Here is a 19822-nt window from a genome sequence, read left to right as displayed (position 1 = left end):
ACTGTGAAGACAATGAGAAGATGAGTCACAGACTGGAAAAAACAGTTACAAATGACATATTTGATAAGGAACTGTTATCCAAAATAGACAGAGACCTCCTAAAACTCAACACACAACTTGATTAAAAAATGAGTCAACCACCTTAAAAGACACCTCACTAAAGAGGATATATAGATAGCAAAGAAGCATATGAAAAGATGTAACACATCACACATCATCAAGGAAATGGTAAATTCAAACAACAGTGAGATACCACTACACACTTTTTAGAATGGCCAAAATCCAGAACCCTGACAACACTAAGTGCTGACAAGGATTTGGAATAATGTGAACTCTCATTCATCGCTGGTGGGAATACAAAATAGTACAGTCACTTTGGAAGACAGTTTGGTGGTTTTTTACAAAACTAAATATACTCTTAACTTATGATCCAGCAATCAGATTCTTTGGTATTTACCCAAAGGAATTGAAAACTTATGTCCACATAAAAACCTGCACATGGATGTTTATAACAGCTTTACTCATAATTGCCAAAAATTGGAAGCATCCAAGATGTCCTTCAGTAGGTGAATAGATAAACTATGGTACATCCATTCAATGAAATAATGGAGCCAGCCCTGGTGGTCTAGTGGTTAAGATTCAGTGCTCTCACTGCCATGGCCCCCGGTCATTTCCCCATCAAGGAACCACACCACCCATCTGTGGATTGTCATACTGTGGCTGCTGTGTGTTGCTGTGATGCTGAAAGCTATGCCAGTGGTATTTCAAATACCAGTAGGGTCATCCATGGTGGACAGGTTTCAGTGGAGCTTCCAGACTAAGACAGACGATATAGAAGGACCTGACCACTCACTTCCAAAACCTTGGCCTTGACAATGCAATGAGTAGTAGCAGAACACTGTCTGATACAGCGCCAGAAGGTGAGAGGATAGTGCAAAAAAGACTGGGCAGTGTCTCGCTCTGCTGTACAGGGGGTCACTAGGAGTCACAATCAACTCCTTGGCACTAACAACAATAACTGAAAAGGAATTTGCTATCGAGCCATGAAAAGATACGGAAGCAACTTAAATGTATATTTCTAAGAGAAATAAGCCAATGTGAAAAGGCTACACACTGTACGATTTCAACTATAGGGCATTTTGGAAAAGGCAAAACTACAGAGACAGCAAAAAGATCAGTGGCTGCCAGGATCAGTGAGAAGGGAGGGATGAACAGGGGGAACACAGGATTTTTCGAGCAGTGAAACTACTCTGTGTGGTACTACAGTGACGGATACACTTACACTATACATTTATCCAAACCCATAGAATGTCCAACACTAAGAGTGAACCCTAAGGTAATCTATGGACTTTGGGCAATAATGTTATGTCAATGTCAATTTATCAATTGTCACAAATTTACCACTCTGGTGGGGGATGTTGATAATAGGGGAGGCGCACATGTGTGGGGACAAGGGTTATATGGGAAATCTCTGTACCTTCCTCTCAATTTTACTGTGGACCTAAAACTGCTCTAAACAATAAAGTCTATTTTAAAAAAGTGCTTATAAAGTTGCAGGAAAGGGCACTCCTTTACATTGTTGTTAAGGGTATTATATGTCCATTTATTCATTGGTGAAAAAAATAATATAATTTCACCAAAATGTTGACAATGGTTCTTTTTTTTTTTTTGGTGAGGAAGATTGACCCTGATATCTGTGCCCATCTTCCTCTATTTTGTATATGGGATGCCACCACAGCATGGCTTGATGAGCAGTGTGTAGGTCTGCACCCAGGATCCGAACTGGTGAACCCCAGGCCGCTGAAGTGCAGCACGCGAACTTAACCACTACACCACCAGGCTGGTCCCTGACAATGGTTCTTTATAGGTGGTTGGAATATGGGTGATTGAAGACAGGGATGGGGTGATTTTGTGTGTTTTTCACATTATATTTTCTTAATCAGAAAGACAATTGTATTTTGTTTAAAAAAATGAAAATCAAGTATCTTTTGAATTATTAAAAATATAATGATGTTTTCTAAAGTCAATGAAGGATTTCTATTTTTTTAGTGTTGCCTCATCAAACTAAGGAGAGGACTAAACTAACTTATCTTGATGCTAAGGGGAGCCCAGTTAAAGTAATGGGACTATAATGTGGGAGAAGAAGTGAGCTACTGAGCCATTCCTAGGACACAGCTCAGGAACTCTGAGCTTTCTCCTGTTATTAATGGAGGGACAAATGGAGATAGGGGAGCCCAGCTGAGAAAGCAGGAGGCAATGGAGGGATACAAATCGAGATGAACAGCGGCTGACTCGGCAAAACTGTTAAATGACTTTGCAAAAGACCTGTCACAGTGGATAAACGGTGCCTCCTGAAGAAGCAGCTTAGCATGCCTGCAGTGCACACACAATTTCCAGAGCTAAGATTGAAAGGAAGGGGAAAGGGAGACGAAAGGAAAGAATATCAAAAGACACCTTAATGAGGCTGCAGACATTTCTCAAATGAGCAACGAGGAAGGAGAGAACTGTAAAAGAAAAGCCAAAACGAAGAATGCATGCACGATGTTTTAAGCTTCAGCCATTGGGCAAACATCAACCATTTCTGCTCCTTCTCTGCTCAGGAAAAATGGTAAGTCGCTCTGTGGATGTTGACTACACTCTGATTGTTTTTATGGTAAATGAGGCATGAAAACCATCGTCAGAAAACATGATGTCCATGGCGTACAGCCACACTTTATGTTCCCAGCACATCACTCTCAGGGGTTAACACTGTCTGTGGGGCCAAGAAGATTCAAAATATTATGTCCTCCCATTTCTTTAAAATAAAGTTTTACGTAAGAGCTTGCCCTGTTCTTTTCTCCAGTATTTCTGTGCAAGATAAAAAGAATCGTCCTGAAGTATAAGCCCTGTTATAGCAAATACTCCCAGGAAAGAGGCCGGAGAGGAGGAGGGCGGCAGAGGCCTCCTCTTTAAAGCATAGGTGAGTTGTGTTGACAAACCTTAGTTACACCCTTTGTATTATAAAAAGAACCCTGTTGCTAACAAAATTCCTAGTATTCGCTCTGCTGATTATTATATCTCATGATTTAGCCCTGTTTATCAGCAGCTAATCAAGAGGCACTCAAGCAGCCTGTTGCTGGTTTCAAACCAATAGATTTTATTTTATGAAGTTCCCCTCTGCCATCCTTTAATGAACATACACTTTCTGGCTGAAACATTTTCTGGGTCAAGACATTTCAGGGTGAATTTCCTCTCAGCCATGTAGTTTTCAGGGCCTTTGGGCAGGAACCACAATCTGTTTTGGTCAACTGCCTCAGTGAATAGAAAAATATATTATGAAACAAATGTCTGGGTGAAATAGGCAGTTTCTATCTTACGGTCTTCACCCAGACTCCACGCCTCTCAAATTTAATTCAGATCTATTCAAAACACACATTATCAATCACATCCTATGTGGAAGTGTCCTGCCATTAAGAAGCAGCACCAACCTAAGAAGGGTCAGAGCTCAGGGGAAGACCTCGGGTTCCAATATCCTTGGACTGGTTGCAACTTAAAAATGAATAGTCGGTTATGTGGGATGGCATGGACGGCAGGTAATACTATGTTCTTATGATAACCCACATAGCTGCTGTTGTATTTGGAGCCTGACAGCAAATTCTTTAGACCTGAATTAGAAAAGGCACTTGATAGATTTCTTCTTGTTCCAGTTTACAGGCAACTAATCCTCGCTGCATTGGATCAAACAGACGGGCACAATCAATTCAGGGAAAGCAAGCAATGCCAGGTCTGCTCAGTCTTCCCTCGATGAGGACCAGAGGAGGGGGTGGGAGAAAAGGAAAACAAGAAAGAAAATTCAGGCATGCCTGCACCCAAGATAGCTTAGCAAAGGAAAAGATGAAAGGGTCAGTTGAAATATACAAGCTGGCAGGTGGAAGCACTTGCTGTCAGAGAGAGAGGCTGAAACACCACAAGGATGCCAAACATGCCAAGCCTTGATGGGCTGAGGGGTGTTGAAGGGAGCGGTGGTAACTGGAAGTGGTTGTGATGTCAAAACAAAAGACATTAGTGGCAGCATCTTTAGAGAGGAAAGAGGTCTGGATTTACTCAAGTCTCCGTAGTCTATGATCTATAGTATAGTGTGATGAGCAAGTCAGTTACTGCATTTAGGTAATTAAGTCTCAGAGAAACCAGTGCCTTCCAAAGCAGTGTTAATTTACACTGCTAGATGTTTCTAGGCCTGACTGGCCATTTGATGAGGAGTCATACTGATACAGCAGCCTAACAGTGGCAGGCAGAAAATTAATGAAAATGAGCTAGAAATAAGATGGCCCCAGTATGAAGGACTTTCTCTCTGCCCTTGGACTTGAACTGTATGAGATGTTTTCTCATTTACTAGCAGGCACTTTCTCCCTGAACAACTCAATTCCACCATCCATTCCCTTGCTCAGAATGTAGGCAATGACTTCGCGCGGACATCTCTGACTTTTCTTCATCTTTTCTTCTCTCACATTGCCATTATATCTTCTCTTCTTGCCCCTGAATCTGGTTAAGTCTGAAATATTTGTCTACAGTAAAGAGTATCAAAAGAGCTCATTTGGATAATGGTGATCCCTCTCTTGACTCATTAATGTTCCTCACAGTTCTCAGAGATCCACGCTTTCCGTTCCATGGATGTGAGTCAGGTTCTCTGGGCCAATGTGTTCATCATATTCAGGTGGTTCCTCTCATCTTCTGAGAAGGAACATTGCTATTTAAGAACCAGAAGATTAAAGAATTTCTTGTCCCCAGGTGCCTAGTTATTGGCAATGTGATGACCTTTTTCTTTTTGCTGAGTAACAACTCCAAAATGATATCTGTACATAAATAAACACTTAACTGGCAAATATAAACATATGTAGATGTGCATGTATGTCACCCAGCTCATCTTCTTTACCATAAGCAAAACTCATTAATAATACATCTTTGGAAATATATGTAGCTTGACATCTGCATTTATGTGTACGAGTAGGCAGCATCCTCCTTGTGCTCAGCAAGAACTGAGGATGTCCAGATCTGGCTCCAATAGAGAACTACTGCCCCTACCTTCATTTGGTGAATCCTCCATCTTTTCTCTTTGTCAAAGACCCACAGGTCCATTTCACTTTCATTTCTGAGATATTCTCCCATGGGAGCACAAAGGTCTAAATTTCCCTCATGCCCCTGTGAGCACCTTACCGCTGGAGGTAGTGGTCCAGCGCCTCTTCCTCAGCATTCAGTAGAGTTGCTGCACGGGTCAGGAGGTGATGGCTGCAGCTCACGGATTTGAGTTCCAAGATGAGGAGGCCCAAGCAGAACATGGCTCCCATCTCCTCCAGTTCACTGGTACCAAACTGCAGACCCTGCCAGTTAAACAAAGCAGTCAACAGTGACTATATAATGGAAACTCAGTAGAGACAATTTGAGATTGGGAGGAAGGACTCCTGGACACATGCCTCTCACAGAACCTGAGAATTAATAGTATTTCTCAGTCACTGCCCACTGTGTTTTGTGGTGTGCTTTGTGGATTGGTGGTTCTCAGTCTGCAGTACATCTAACTCCAGGGGTTCCCAGAGGCAGTCAGGGCACTAAAGGGCAGGAAGTAGACGGAGATAACCTGGAGTCACCTCCCCCCACTTCAATCAGAGCAGCTGTATTTCTATCTGTAATTTGAAAAAAGGGTTTCACTGCTGAAACAAAAGATTGTAAACAATCTCACTAAGAGATACCCTTTCTCTCCCATAAACTTATCAACCAATGGAGAACAATGAAGGAGATCCTTCATATATAATACTGGAATTTTTTTTTAAAAGCCATTTATTTAGAACCACCTTTTAGCTGTACCAAGATAATGCATGAAAGCAAAGCCCTGATATGTACTTGATACTACTATCCATGAAGTAACAGAGAATGATAACAATTAACAAACAACTTTGTTTACTATGTTCCAGATACTGTTCTGAGCCCTTTTACATGTATTAACTCAGTGAACTCCCACTACAGCCCTATGAGGTAGGCATTGTTGTTTTCTCCACTCTGCCGAAAAGGAGCTTCAGACCCATAGAACGGAAGCTTTATCCACAGCCTCACAGCTAGTAAGTGATAGAGACTAATCTGTGAGTTGTGACTTGACTACGCAACGTAAAGTCCTACATAGACTAGGGAGGACTCTATTATGTGGGGAGGTAGAAAGTGCATGGTTTTTAAAATTAGGTAGGAATTGAGTTTGAATCCTAATTTCACTATTTTCTGACTGTGTGATCTCAGACTGAGCGAACTCTATTAGGCTTGATTTTCTCATCTGTAAAATAGGATACGAATTCTTCCCTCCATATACTTTGGCATAGTGATAAGGAATATTTCAAAGTCCCCACATGTTGATCAATATTAGCTCAATTTCTCTTTCCTTCTTTCTAATAAAGAGATTTGATATGACAGAATTCAATGTGATCCTGAGTTCTTCATATTTACAAAGTACATTTCTCTTAAATGAAAAAGAATCAAGGGTTGAATTTAAAAAAAAAAATAGATTTTCACATCCAAATAACAGTAATATGGAGGACGGGGAAGGGACAGTAACAACTGAAAAAATATTAGTCATAAGGATCCCAAGGAAAAACAAGATTCCAAACTGGGAAATTGTAAGCCTCACACAAAAAATTTCTAGGTAAAAGGATAAAAGAAAGTGGAAAGTCCTCCAGTTTATTTCAGCTGTTCGAAAATCTGATTTGCTCTATGTTTGGCACCTGTTTTCCTAAAGGAAGGAGACATTACTTCAGAGTTAAGAGAAGTTTGTTTCTCTGTAAACAACACCAGTCGGAGGGGAAAGACAGATGTTTAACAAGTTATTTTTCTTAAGTCAATAGAAAAGATCACTTTTTAAAAAGAGAGAAAAGTCTCAGTTTCTTTTCACGTGCTAAAGCTCTAAGGTCTAATTCTTTTCCTCCACGATGTTTTCCTGGCTGCTTTTCTTCTTTCTAGAATGGCTGGCTTGGTTGAAAGAAATGAAGTCAAGTCACGCCCTCTTCTTCAGTCAGTCCCCTCACTGGTGGCAAGGGAGAGTGGACAAGGAGAACACGAACAAGACTTCGGCCACTCAGGGCAGGCAGCACGCCTGATACACAAGTACAACCCTAGCATCTAGCAGAGCACATAACAGGTTTCTGAAGGTTGAAAGAAGGACAAGTCCTTGGGGGAAATAAATTTCACAACGTGAGCCATATTGATAGGTCAGGGGCTATTCCTTCATACCAGTCAACTTCTATACAACAACAGCCAAAATAATAGCATTTGCATAAGGCAAAAATATTTCCGTATCCCAGATATTGGTCCATTTATTTCCGGCAATGATTGGTATCATAAAAAGCCTAGTCCAGAAGACCTCGAATAAGGGAACTTTTACCACTTATTGACTATGGGGTCTTGGACAAGTCACTTACTCCATTTTGTCCTCTACTATTAATATCTCTTTTTACTACTCTATTCTTTTCATTCTCACACAGCGTTAAAGATATTTGTTTATCTGAATGGCATCCTCTCACTTCCCACACTCAGCTTGGAAGTAAAATCCTTAAAGGCAAGGACTGAGCGGATCTGTTTCTTTACAACCCTGGCCTGGACCATACAGCCTGTCATATGGCATATCCTACATATGTGATAAATGAATAAGTAATGGCTATAAGTGAATGGATATGGAGAGGCAAGAATGGATTGTCTCTTGGATACATATTATATTTGTCAACTTGAACTTGACTTCTCTGGATAGCAAGTATAGGAATGCCTTTAAATTATGTTCCCATTGTCAAAAGTTATAAGCATATTTTAAATTTTAATTTAATTTTATTTTTGCTCTAGAAGGTGACACATTCACATCTCTGGAAATGATCCAGGAAACAGATAAAATTTAGAAATGCTTATCTCTATTTTGATCAGTTATCACGGATTCACAGTAGCAAGTTACAAAGAAAGCTGGCTTGGGTTAGTTTAAAAGTGAGTCTTAATAAAATAAAGACCCAACTTCCCTCCTTCCCTGACTGTATTAATAGAAATTTTTCTCCACAGTCAATGGCAGAAAGCCAGATGATAGTGGTTTAAATAAAAAAGGGGGTTTATTTTTCAAACGTAGTAGTTTTAGCGTTAGGAAGTTCATGGCATTATTTCAGTGTCTTAACAAAATCAGGGCCACACTGTCTGACATTCTGCTGGTTTTCCCATCATGATTGCAAGGTGGCTGCTGTTGTTCCAGCCAGTGCATCATCATTTAAGAGAGAAGAAAGAAAACGGAGGAAGGAGACACCAGCAAACTCTTGCCAGGACTGTGTATTAGAGCTAAGTCCAGCTTTACAATAGTCTGGGAACTAAATATTGTAGCTTGTTCAAAATGTTCAAAAGAAACAGGTAAGAGAGAAGAGTGTTAGAAATGAGTGCCGGGTGAGCCAACAATGTCTGTCACACCAGTATTAGATACAAATGCTGCTAGAAAGTATAGATCCTTCTCCACGTATCATATTCAAAAGCAAACTCAAAGGCACAATTTTTCACATGATTTAAGAATTTTTTTCTTGATAACCCACCCCAAAAGAAGTCAAATTCATATGTACATTTGACTCTAAAATTGACTACTACCCTCATCATCTCATAATTTTTAACATCATTGATAGGGGAAGAATATTTGTGTTATTGCAGAAAATTACATATCATAAGACAAATATAGGGCCCACAAAAGATACATTGAAAAAGCATAAGTACTGATCAATTGTAGGCAAAAGAGGAAAAACAATTAATAAACAAATAACGAAAAACATTCTATTTTATTATTTTGATAAAAATGCCTCTTACACCCAGAAAATTGGTAGACATATATTCAAAATTATGATACTTAGTGCTCTTATGATAAAAGCTGGCACTGTCAAAATACAATGGCATTTGACATGATAATATCACTTCTGGGAATTTTTCCTAAGGAACTGTTCAAAATAAAAGTGAAGCTATATGCATAAAATGTATATTACATCAAGATTATATATAATAATCAAAATTTCAAGGAAATAAAATCCTAAATATCTAATAAAGAAGAAATGGCTGAGGAAATTACAATGGGATAAATCTGATGGGATATAATGAAGCCATTAAAATGATAATTATAACAACCATATACCAATATGGAAAATTCTTATGACTTAATGATAGGTGGAAAAAAAGCAAAACACAAAGCATGTAATGATGTGATTTCTGATGAAGATTTGGCAGTGAAAGCAGAGGTGGCTACCCCCAACCCCACACACACAAACTTTCAGACATTATTGCTATGATTTGCCAATAAAATACAAAAATTCAGAGCAGAAGAGGCTCCATGATCTAATCAAGAGAACATCCACATACCAAAAGCTTTAAAAAGTTACTGCTCCCTAGAAAAATGTTTAAAAAGCTAGACAGTATGCCAATAAATGAGTAGTAGAATTACCTTTAGCAGTTTCTAAGATTTTCTCTATCTTTCATATTCTGAAGTACATTTAGATCTATTTTTAATTTTTATGTGTAATTTATTGACACTAAAGATCATTTTTAGAAAAAAGTCACCCATTATCTCTTTGAATATTGCTCTCCTCTATTCCCTGTCAAGGAAATCAAACGTAAGCCTTTCACTCCTAGTAAACATATTTATTTTGACTCTGCCCTCCATATCTCATTACTGTCATATTTTTTTCTTTCTATCACTGTGATTCTGAATATTTTTTCATATTGATGTTCCATTTTAATAATTCTCTCTTCAGCTTTATTGAATCTGCTTTTTAACTTAACCACCTCAAAAACTATCTCTGAAACACTATAAACACAGTAATTTTATATTCTCCACCTGATTATTCCTGCTTATAGTCTTCGTGGGCATCACTCATTAGTTTGATTCTTCTGTTTCAGGTCAATAATGTAGGCTTGTTTGCTCAAATATTTTATGATTTTGAAAGATTCTAAATTTATAATTTTTGAACTTGAGGAACATCTTTGTGGAATGGTTTTAATGCTCTTTCCTCCAGAGAGAACTTGTGTTTTCTCCCCTAAGTACTTGGGGACTACAAATCAGGGACCACTACATGCTAAAGCTTTGCTTGAGGACTTCTAGATGACACTGTACATTTGAATTTGATGCCAAACCTACTGGAAGGAGGGTTTGGGTTCAGAAATCATGAACAAAGACTTTTCTATTTTTTTCTGCTCTACCCAAAACCATAGCCAAGACAATCAAGCATCCCCAGTTTCTAAATTTGCAAATTGTGGTTTCACTAGTCCACTGATAGTGGTTGTCACCTTTGGAGGTGCTGGCTTTGTGCAATGGTCTCCAGTCAGTCCTCAAATCTTGCACATGCCTCTGTTTTTTGTTTCCAAGCCCAAGTTATAAGTGCATAGAGATTAGTATTTGCCCCAAAAGACTTATAACAATTTCTGGCAAATCTTATCTCTTTTTATAAAACTGGGCATCATTGAACACCATCTATAAACATACACAGAGGAAAGATGTTACAACTATGTCGTTAAAAGGGTAGCACTCTGAATACACCAATGTCTTTTTATGAAATAGACTTAGTGCCAGAAATGAGAAAACTCTGGGAAATTTCTTGTTTATATTCTCAGAAAGAATCAAGAGTATACCACATTGATAAGAGTATAGCAAAGGCATAGAAATAGATAATAAGGACTCAGATAATATTAAAAAACTTTAATATTGAGATGAAAATTACGATTTCTAAATTTCCAGCTATAAAATAAATAAGTCCTGGGATTTTATGTACGGGATGGTGACTATCATTAATAATACTGTATTGTGTATTTGAAAGATTCTAAGAGTATAGATCTTAAAAATTTTCATCACACCAAAAAAAATTTATAACTTTACGTGGTGATGGATATTAATGAGACAGTAGGGTGATCATTTTTCAGTACATACATATATCAAATCATTATGTTGTACACCTGAAACTAATATAATGTTATATGTCAACTACCACTCAATAAAAAATGGAAAAAAAAATTAGCATAACCCTAATACCAAAAACTGATTATAGCACATAAGCAAGACAGCAAGCCTACTTCCTTTATAGACAGATAGATATCATAGATAGATTATATATATATGTTTATCTCCCAATTAAAGAAAAAATTGTTTATGTTCATGAATAGGAATATATAAAAATAATTCTACAATATGATCTAGAGAGTATTTTTCAAAGAATAGCATGGAGATGAAGTCACTAAGAAATCTACTAACATAAACATTAATACCTAAAGAGATCAAAAGGAAGAGGAGAAAGAAATCAGGAACTTCTGGATAGATACATCCATTTCTGATACAAGTCACAGTGTGTGAGCCCACCAGGACACTTCCTAAACCTGAGAGGGCACCATGGTGTGGTGGGTTTAACACAGGCCCTGGGGCCCAGATTGCTGGGGTCTCAGTCCCGGTGCTGCCACTTACTAACTGTATAGTCATTGAAAAAATCATTTCTCCTCTCAGTGCCCCAATTTTTTCATCTGTATAATGGGAATAATAATAATACCACCTATCTCATGGAGCTGCTGAGATAATGCCGTGAGTTAATATATATAAAAAAATTTAGTTTAGTACTTGGCCCATTACACATTATACAAGTATTTATTATTATCAATAATAATAGCAAATGTTTTATATAAATCCAATAGCCAAAATCATAATTGGTATACACAGTTCTTATGAAAACTATGGCCAAAACTATGGTCTGCTCCCACTGATACCGACCCTAGTATCAGCTTCCCCACATTAAACCCAGCATATATGGGCTAAAACCAAAACACTCATTCCCTGCTTACTCTCTGGCTTCCTGGCTCTAGAATCCATCATCCTCCGTGGAGACAAACATCGTCAAGGACAAGCACCTGGACCATCTCCTCCCCACAAAGAAATACGGGCTGGTGGGAAAGCTGCTGACCAGCAAGGCCACATGCTCCCCCTCCCCTACCTAAACCCCCAAATAAAAACCCTTCCTTTTAGCTTTTCAGGGAGTTTGGGATTTCAGCGTTAGCTGCCCTCTCTCCTTGCTCAGCACTGTGCAAAAATAAAATTCCTACTTTCTTCCACCACACCCGGTGTCAGAAATTGGCTTGCTGCGCAACGGGTGAGCGAACTCACTTCAGGTTCGGTAACACCACCACTGTTATTTACTATTATTTGACAAGTTCCAAACAAATCAATAAGATAAGAAAAACTGAGTCATATATATTATAAAGAAAGGGATCACATTATCTTTATTTGAAGACTGATTATGTACTAAAACAAACCAAAGGAATCAACTGAAACAGAAAATCTATTAGATATAAGTCAAGAATTGAGTAAGTAGACAGGTTATAAATTAAATATACAAAAATCAATTTTCTTTCTATAAACCAGCAAAATAAATTATTAAGCATAATAATAGTCACAATAGCAACCCAACTATGAAATATCTAGAAATGGAATTAATAATAAATACCCCAAGGGTTATATTATAAGTAGGACTTTACCAAGAGATAAAAAATAAAATTTAAATAAATGAAGAAATATTCTAAATTCTGGGGAAGTAAGGCCTAATACCATGCAATATCAATTCTCCTCATATTAGTCTATCAAAGCAGGGGAAATCAAAACTCCAATGGGGATTTTCAGATTAGACAAAGTAACTGCACTTTAGAAGAATACATAGCAAAAATATCCAAGAATAATTTTGGAATAAAGAGTAAAAAATAATAATGGAGTATTTCCCTTACAGATAGGCAAAAGATCTTAAACACTTACAATAATTAAATGTTATGGTTTTGATGCAAAACACAGCAGCAGATGAAGAGAAGAATACAGAAAGCACCAAAGACTGTGGAATATGTGGAGGTCCGCTTATGATAAAGGTGTCTTTCAAGTCACCAGAAAATGGATTATGATGGAGATAAAAACAATTGATTAACGTTTTAGGGGAAAATCTTACCACAAATACAAAATTATTCCCTTTTGATTAAAGGATTACATGTCAAAAAGACTGAATTATTAGAGGAAGAATAAAATATAGATTCATATTTTTTATCATCCACAAACCAGAGGAAGGTCTTTCAATGCATGTCCTCAAAGAAGAAATCATAAAGGAAACTATCAATGATCGAATAAAGAAAACGTAAATATGTCTGGCTAGCCTGAAATATCACAAACTAAACTGAAAAGAAAACAACAAAATAAGTGTAATTGATATAAAGAAAAAAATAACCTCATTTGATATAAAATGCATATTAATGTTACAATAACATAGCATGATTTTGTCTCAGGCGGGTTCGCCCTCACTCCCCACATCATAACGGTGTGCTCGTCAAGGGCTACACACGGGCACTCCCATCGTCTGTGACTGGTGGAAGGACACACCACTGCAGTGTTTCCAAAGGCCAATGTGGAAATACATTTCAAAAACCTTAAGAATGTTTAAGCTCTTGGAGTTAACAATTTAAATACCAGAACTTAATCTTAAGAAAATAATTTTAAATAACAGAAAATCCTAAATGTGCACCAGTATATTACTTGTCTGTAATATCGTCGACTGCAATGACTTGTGCATAATATAGTTGACTATGTTACTAGTCAAACAAATCTGAGTGCATTCACATAATGGAATATTAATATCATGATGAATAGACACCACCATGGGGATATAATCATGATATAGTGTTAAAATGCAGTAAGTTGACTATAGTATAGTACATCCATTATGATCCCAATTTTATTTAAAAATTTTAAAATGATTTAAATGCACTAAAATGTTAACAGTGGTTAGAACTGCATGGTGAGGGTACATGGTTTAAATTTTTTTTGTTGTTGGTTTTCCCTATTTTATTTTTAGTCATGAAAATTAAGTAATTGCTTTTGCCACTCATATTTCCTCAAGCAATGCACGTGAGCCTGCAAAGAGTAGTATATCTGAGTTAATGTGATATTTTATATAGCACGATTTTAAATTTATAAGTAAAATTAAATTAAAAATTAACTTTTATAACTTAAATTAAATTTAAATATTTTAATTTAAATACTTAATAATGACAAAAGGCAAAGAAAAAAGCTGGTTAGGCCTATTTAGTTTCTTGAATACCTGCTGTGTCTTTCACATGCACCACCTGGTACATAGACCCCCCTTCATTTCTTTGGGTCCCTGGACCTGTCCCTATTTTCCTTTTGGAGTAAACGTTCTGCAACTTCAGACTAATAAAGACATAGCAACAAGAAATCTATTCCCTTGGCAATTGTCTCTAGAAACATCCTCAGAATCTTTACACAGTGCTGGCGTGAGTTGAGAGACAGTGACTTTTAGAGTTTTAAACAAGCTCGGAGAGGCTGGGAACTGAATTAAGTTTGCACATCCTTCATCTTGACAGGCACCCAGCAGAGAAGTCAAAACTAAGCCAATCCAGCCAGGTAGCTCTGTGAACTCTAATAGGTGGTAGAGAAGGAAGCCAGAGGGCCTGTGGCTTCCCAGCTTATCGACCCCATCAAACGGACTCTCATGCTTTCACACTGAGGACTGAATCAGTCACTAAGCATGTTGGTGTCGCTGCCAGACTCCATGCCATGGGCTCCTCTGCACAAAGCTTCTCTGTGTCCATCCTTTCCGCCCAGGCTTCCTAATCCATTACTGACAATGGTTTCCTTAGTAACTGCAGAAAGGCCCTATATTCACTGGAACAGCAGGGCTGAAGGTGTGGGTTGGATTTCAAATGTATCCTTTTTTATCTATGCTGGACCTTCCCTGGATCTTTTATTGGTGAATTTGTGCTTAAGCCATGAATGACACAGCAGACAGCTAAGTCTTCTGTGATTGCCTTTCCATGTCTTTCTGGGTAAATATGAATCAGAGACTGTGTCTTAGATAGCCTAGAATTTGAGCACAGAGAGGAAGCTTAGCAAGCTTAAATCTCTGTTTTATAGATTCATAAAGTGACAAGGCCTCATACAAGGTTATGAAGCTAAGTGCCAGTAGAATCAGGGCTACAATAAACGCTCCCCTGACACTAATCAAATGTCCACATCAATACACAAGGCTTTAAACTTCACATACAGTCATGTGCTAGATAACATTTGGGTCAATGTCACAGAATGTGTGACGGTGCTGCCATAATATTAGTACCATATAGCCCAGGTGTGTAGTAGGCTATACCATATAGGTTTGTGTAAGTAAACTCTGTGGTGTTCGCACAATGATGAAATTGCCTAATTACACATTTCTCAGAACACATCCCCGTCACAAAGCAACATGTGACTATTTGTTTAACAGATGCTTTTGGAGAATTGGTGGTCAGCTTTTCTTACAGGTTATGTGCCCCCTAAGTCTTGTCTTTCCAAATTCCCCATTCCATTTCTCACCAACAAACCAGAAAGCTCACCCAATATGGCACCAGGGACATGCACAAGCCCAGTCTTAGGCAATAGTAGGTGTCACCTTCCTTCACTGTTTCTACCCACTGTCCCTTGCACTCATCTTCGCTGGCCCTTTGATCCCTTAGCTCTGCCCCTGGCTCTGAAACCTGCCCCAGACCATCTTGTATGATGACTAGCAGGAGCAGTCTCTCCACCCCTGCGTCCCTGTGAGTTCTCCCAGGTCAACTTTGAACTTTCCTTCTAGTGCCACAGATTGGGAGGCAAAGAGAGAAGGTGCTCCTGCCTCTATCTGTGAGTTACATACAACAGTTTGAAAAACTCATCTGAAAAAGACAATGGCCAATTAGAGCAGATACTGGTGATAGCAGTGGGGTAGAGTTCTGCTTTGCCAGGTTTTACACCTTTCATTTCTGAATCTCAATAAGGTCCTGGGGGATCATGGAAGAGGAGTGAGGGAGAACAGGATACTGAAGGAACGGGTGGGGGGCTTCACTTGATGGGCATGAGCAGTGGCTATTAACCCACAGGAGTGAAAGCATTTAAATACACTAACAATCGGCATCGCCATACCGGTGCACACCAGTGGAACATCAATCCTAACCCTTATCCGGGCCTCCAGGCTTCACACCAGCCCATCCAAATGCATCCAGCCTACTTGTCAGATGGGCGGATGGACACGAACCAAAACTATTTTCAAATAGGTAGAATAACATTAACAAGTAGCTACAGAACCCAACTTTCCTATGCGTATGGTGTCTCCCACCAGAAATGCCTTCATTGGTCAGGCTAGATGGCTAATAGCCTCTGCAGGGTAAGAGCATCATGATACTATTCAAATCCAGTGCTTCTCAGAGCATGGGCCCCAGATGCGTGTTTGCCTGTGAACTGTTTATGAACTCTTATCTGTGATGAAATAAGAGCCCTGAGCCCAAATGTAAATCAACTATGTAACTAAGCACGTAGTTTTAATTCAGCTGATTTTGTCAAGGAAGGAAGCACTGTGATTGTATTCAGTTATATCCTAGGACAACAATTTCCTTATATCTTTGCAGTAGCAGGTGGATCAACAGTTCATGGACCAGATGCTTTGAGTAGCACTGCTCCAGAATATTCTCCCCAACAAGGCCCCCCCTTTCCATAGTGCAAAGAGAGTATTTTGGTAGTCAGCTCTGGGATGTGAATCTCAACTCTGCCACTTCTTATCCAAATGACTGTGTTCAAGTTACATAACCTCTTCAAGCTCAATGTCTTCATCCCTAAAATGGGAAAATATTACCTATCACTTAAATACTTCTATGACAATTAAATGAGCTGTAATGTGCACATGCCCTGTGCAGAGACAGACTGTAGATGCTCCATAAGTGAGAATTTCAGGCACTTTTTTCCACATGCACTGTTACACACAAGGACATAGTAGAAGCTGTACAGATCATATATATATGTAAATGCATATATAAATGCCACTCATCTTTGCTTGGTTTTCATTCTCTTTCTTCCAACTGAGTCATTATTTTCCTCCAATTTAACCTGGTTAATTTGATGTGGATAAAACACAGAAGGGCAAAGTATTGAGCACTGACGTACAAGGGAAGTCAGAGCTTTTATCCACCTATATAAGTAAAGTTATTTAATGAGGTAAGATGTAGGAATCATATTCCTAGTATATACAATTTTTATCTAAAGTGGAGGTTGAATTGAAGACAAAAAACTTCAGAGCTTTTAGCAGAAAAGAGAGAAACCACCCCCAAAAGAAAGATTCACTTGACTAGTCAAGCAAGTTACTCCAAAATTGATGGAGCAACGTGGCAATCCAAGGGGACCAGAGTGACTTCTTGAGGAACCTTGAACCCCAATGAGACACTAGTACCATCACCATTTCTAGCACCATCTCCCAAAACCCTAGACCAGTTTATTTGGGGAAAATTTGCTTGTTCCAGCCAAGAGTTTTCTAACTAGGTTTCAGTGACCAATAGGGATACACGAACAGTTGCTAATTCCCCTCAAATTGCATGCAAATTTGTGTACGGATATCTTTTAGGAGGGGTCCTGTGCTTTGGAAAGAATTACAGGGTTTTCTGAAGGTTGGTAACCGGGCTCAGTCGGCAACATCATCCCCAGAAATAATTATGAGTCTACTGTCGACTCACTCATTTAACGGACATTTATGTAGCTCTCACCATGTACAGGACCCTGTGTTAGGAGTTGGCAAGAAAAAGCATGGTCCCTACTTTCAAAGGTGACTTATGTGCCCACCACACCCAAAAGACTGCCTTCATTTCTATATCTCTAGCACAGTGTAGGACATGTGGACACATGGTACAATTTTAAAGTGCAGGGTGGGCATTTAGAGGATCATCAAGAGAGAGAAGAGAAGATGTCAATCCTCAAGGATCTTACAGCCTATTAGGAACACACACACTAGGTGACACACACACTAAAATGGGAATCATTTTGGATGTTCAGAGGAAGAACAACTGTTCTGGCCTTGGCTGGACTTTGAAACTGGCATAGACGTATTTCGTTTAGTTGCTTTGCTGGGCCCTGCACAGTGTTTTAAAGGTGGTATAATGAGGCAGGTATAGCAACACAAGCAGTTAAATGCACACTGTTTTACACTCTTCCAGCCCCTTGCACTTATGTTAGCTGCCCGGCCTGTGTAGACATTCAAGTTCTGAGCTTTTCTAGTCACTAACACTCCTTCTTTGATACTTCTATTATTTCCTTTCAAGTTTTGCTTGCCAGAATACTCTGGAGAAGGACAAAGTAGCGAGAAAACAAATATAAATAGGAAGAGGGGCTAATACCCATTAGGGTCTGCAGATTTATGCGTGGCTAGGAGTTGATGTTATGATTCAAGAGATAACGTCTGACCTACAGCAACATAACAACTTTATATTCAGTTCAGCAAATGAGGCCTGACCAAATGCAGAGAGAAATCACCATTCAGGGCTTCAAAGCAATGAGATTGCTGTGTAAAACTCTTATGTTGAGTTTCTAAGTAAATTAAGAAAGAACAGTTAATTTTAAAATGTTTGAACTAAAAAATCACTATGGAAATCTTATTGACAGCATTGGATTATTAATACAACTAACCATAAGGAAAAAAAATTATGTCTTAATCCCTCTAAAACTTTTCTGTTTTTCAGCAATGGCACCTAGCAAATTGCAAATAGGTTGACAATTTGATGATATGTGTAAATGTTGCATTTTGAAACATGCACACAAAAAGAAAGCAAGGAGAAATTTGTTTCATACATTTTTTAATGAAAATTAGTTTTGCTGTGTGCAAAGCAATGATGGACTCCATTGCCCAGAGCTTCCCATCTAGCCCCCAAATAGCTGGCCCTTGAACGTGACTCTCAACGGCCCAGTTGCAGGCAAGAGGCCTCCCCAGTCAAGTGACACATGTAGATCTCTTCAGATGAAAATGAAGGGGCTCTCCTTCTATCCTGCCCGCTGCCTAGAGTGGAGAGCTGACATTTCTGAGGGAATCCTCTCTCCCAATGGGCGTAAGTCTAAACACCTCTGGTTTTGCCTACCAGATAAAGGGAACGTGCTAAATCCGTATGAATCCAAGAACTGCCGAGTGGTGACTGCAAACGCTGTGCCTGTGGCTTTGTGATTCCCCAGGGTTTACATCTGTGTACACCGGGCTTCAGAATCCATGAGCACAGAAGTATTAATAATAGTCATAAAAACAGTAACAGAGCTGAGCACTGTCAGGCTGTAATTGCTCTGGCAACAGAGCAAACAGTCCTAGCATAGGCACACAGGGCTTTGAAACCCAAGTGCTCAAGAGGGAACAGCTAGAAACCCCAGCAAGCGGGAATACGTGTTAGCCGACTTTGTTCACTTCAAATGGGGAGAAATGTTTTATTTTCTAATGGAATTCTTTCCAATCAGTCCTGTCTTCCTCCTTGCTGCCTCCAACCCCGTTTAGCTATCTCGTTCTTACATAAGGGGGAATGTTGAGGTTAGAGGATGTTGTTGGCAAAAGAACTGGGGTGCATCGTCAATGAAAGAGACTTAGAAGTTCAAGATGCAGCTGCAGGTGGCAGAAGATAGGAGTGTCCTTCTGAAATTGCACCAAGAAAGCGGCTGATGCCGTACACAGGAGGAAGCCCCCTGACATTGGGCGTGTGGCTGCGGCTGGACCAGATCCAGGTGCAAGTCTATCAGAGCACCTTTACCCTCAGAGTGCCGGATGCTGGCAGGGTCTGATTTGAAGGAAACCAAAATTCTCCCTGCTTCAAATCATCTCCTCCATCAATCTGGCAACTGTTAGATGCCTCTTATTAACAACTCTTTACATAATTCCCACTAATAGACAAAATAACACCACGTCTTACATCGCTTATTAACGCATCACTGCTACGTGGTCATTCAGTGGCGGTTTGGGGTTGGAAGAAATGAGAC

The 19822-nt window shown here is 39.1% G+C and overlaps 1 protein-coding gene across 1 annotated transcript in view; it reads right to left on the bottom strand.

The window, feature by feature from the left end:
- Positions 1-19822, bottom strand: part of AGBL1 (AGBL carboxypeptidase 1) — a 737428-nt gene that overhangs the window by 206599 nt on the left and 511007 nt on the right. The window contains exon 22 of the mRNA XM_046654855.1: positions 5194-5357. Coding sequence (XP_046510811.1) covers positions 5194-5357 — 164 coding nt within the window. The remainder of the gene's footprint in view (positions 1-5193; positions 5358-19822) is intronic.

Source organism: Equus quagga, chromosome 2, assembly GCF_021613505.1.
Source record: "Equus quagga isolate Etosha38 chromosome 2, UCLA_HA_Equagga_1.0, whole genome shotgun sequence".
NCBI lineage: Eukaryota > Metazoa > Chordata > Mammalia > Perissodactyla > Equidae > Equus > Equus quagga.
The sequence above is the reverse complement of the archived record's forward strand: the minus strand, read 5'-3'. Positions and strand labels throughout refer to the sequence as shown.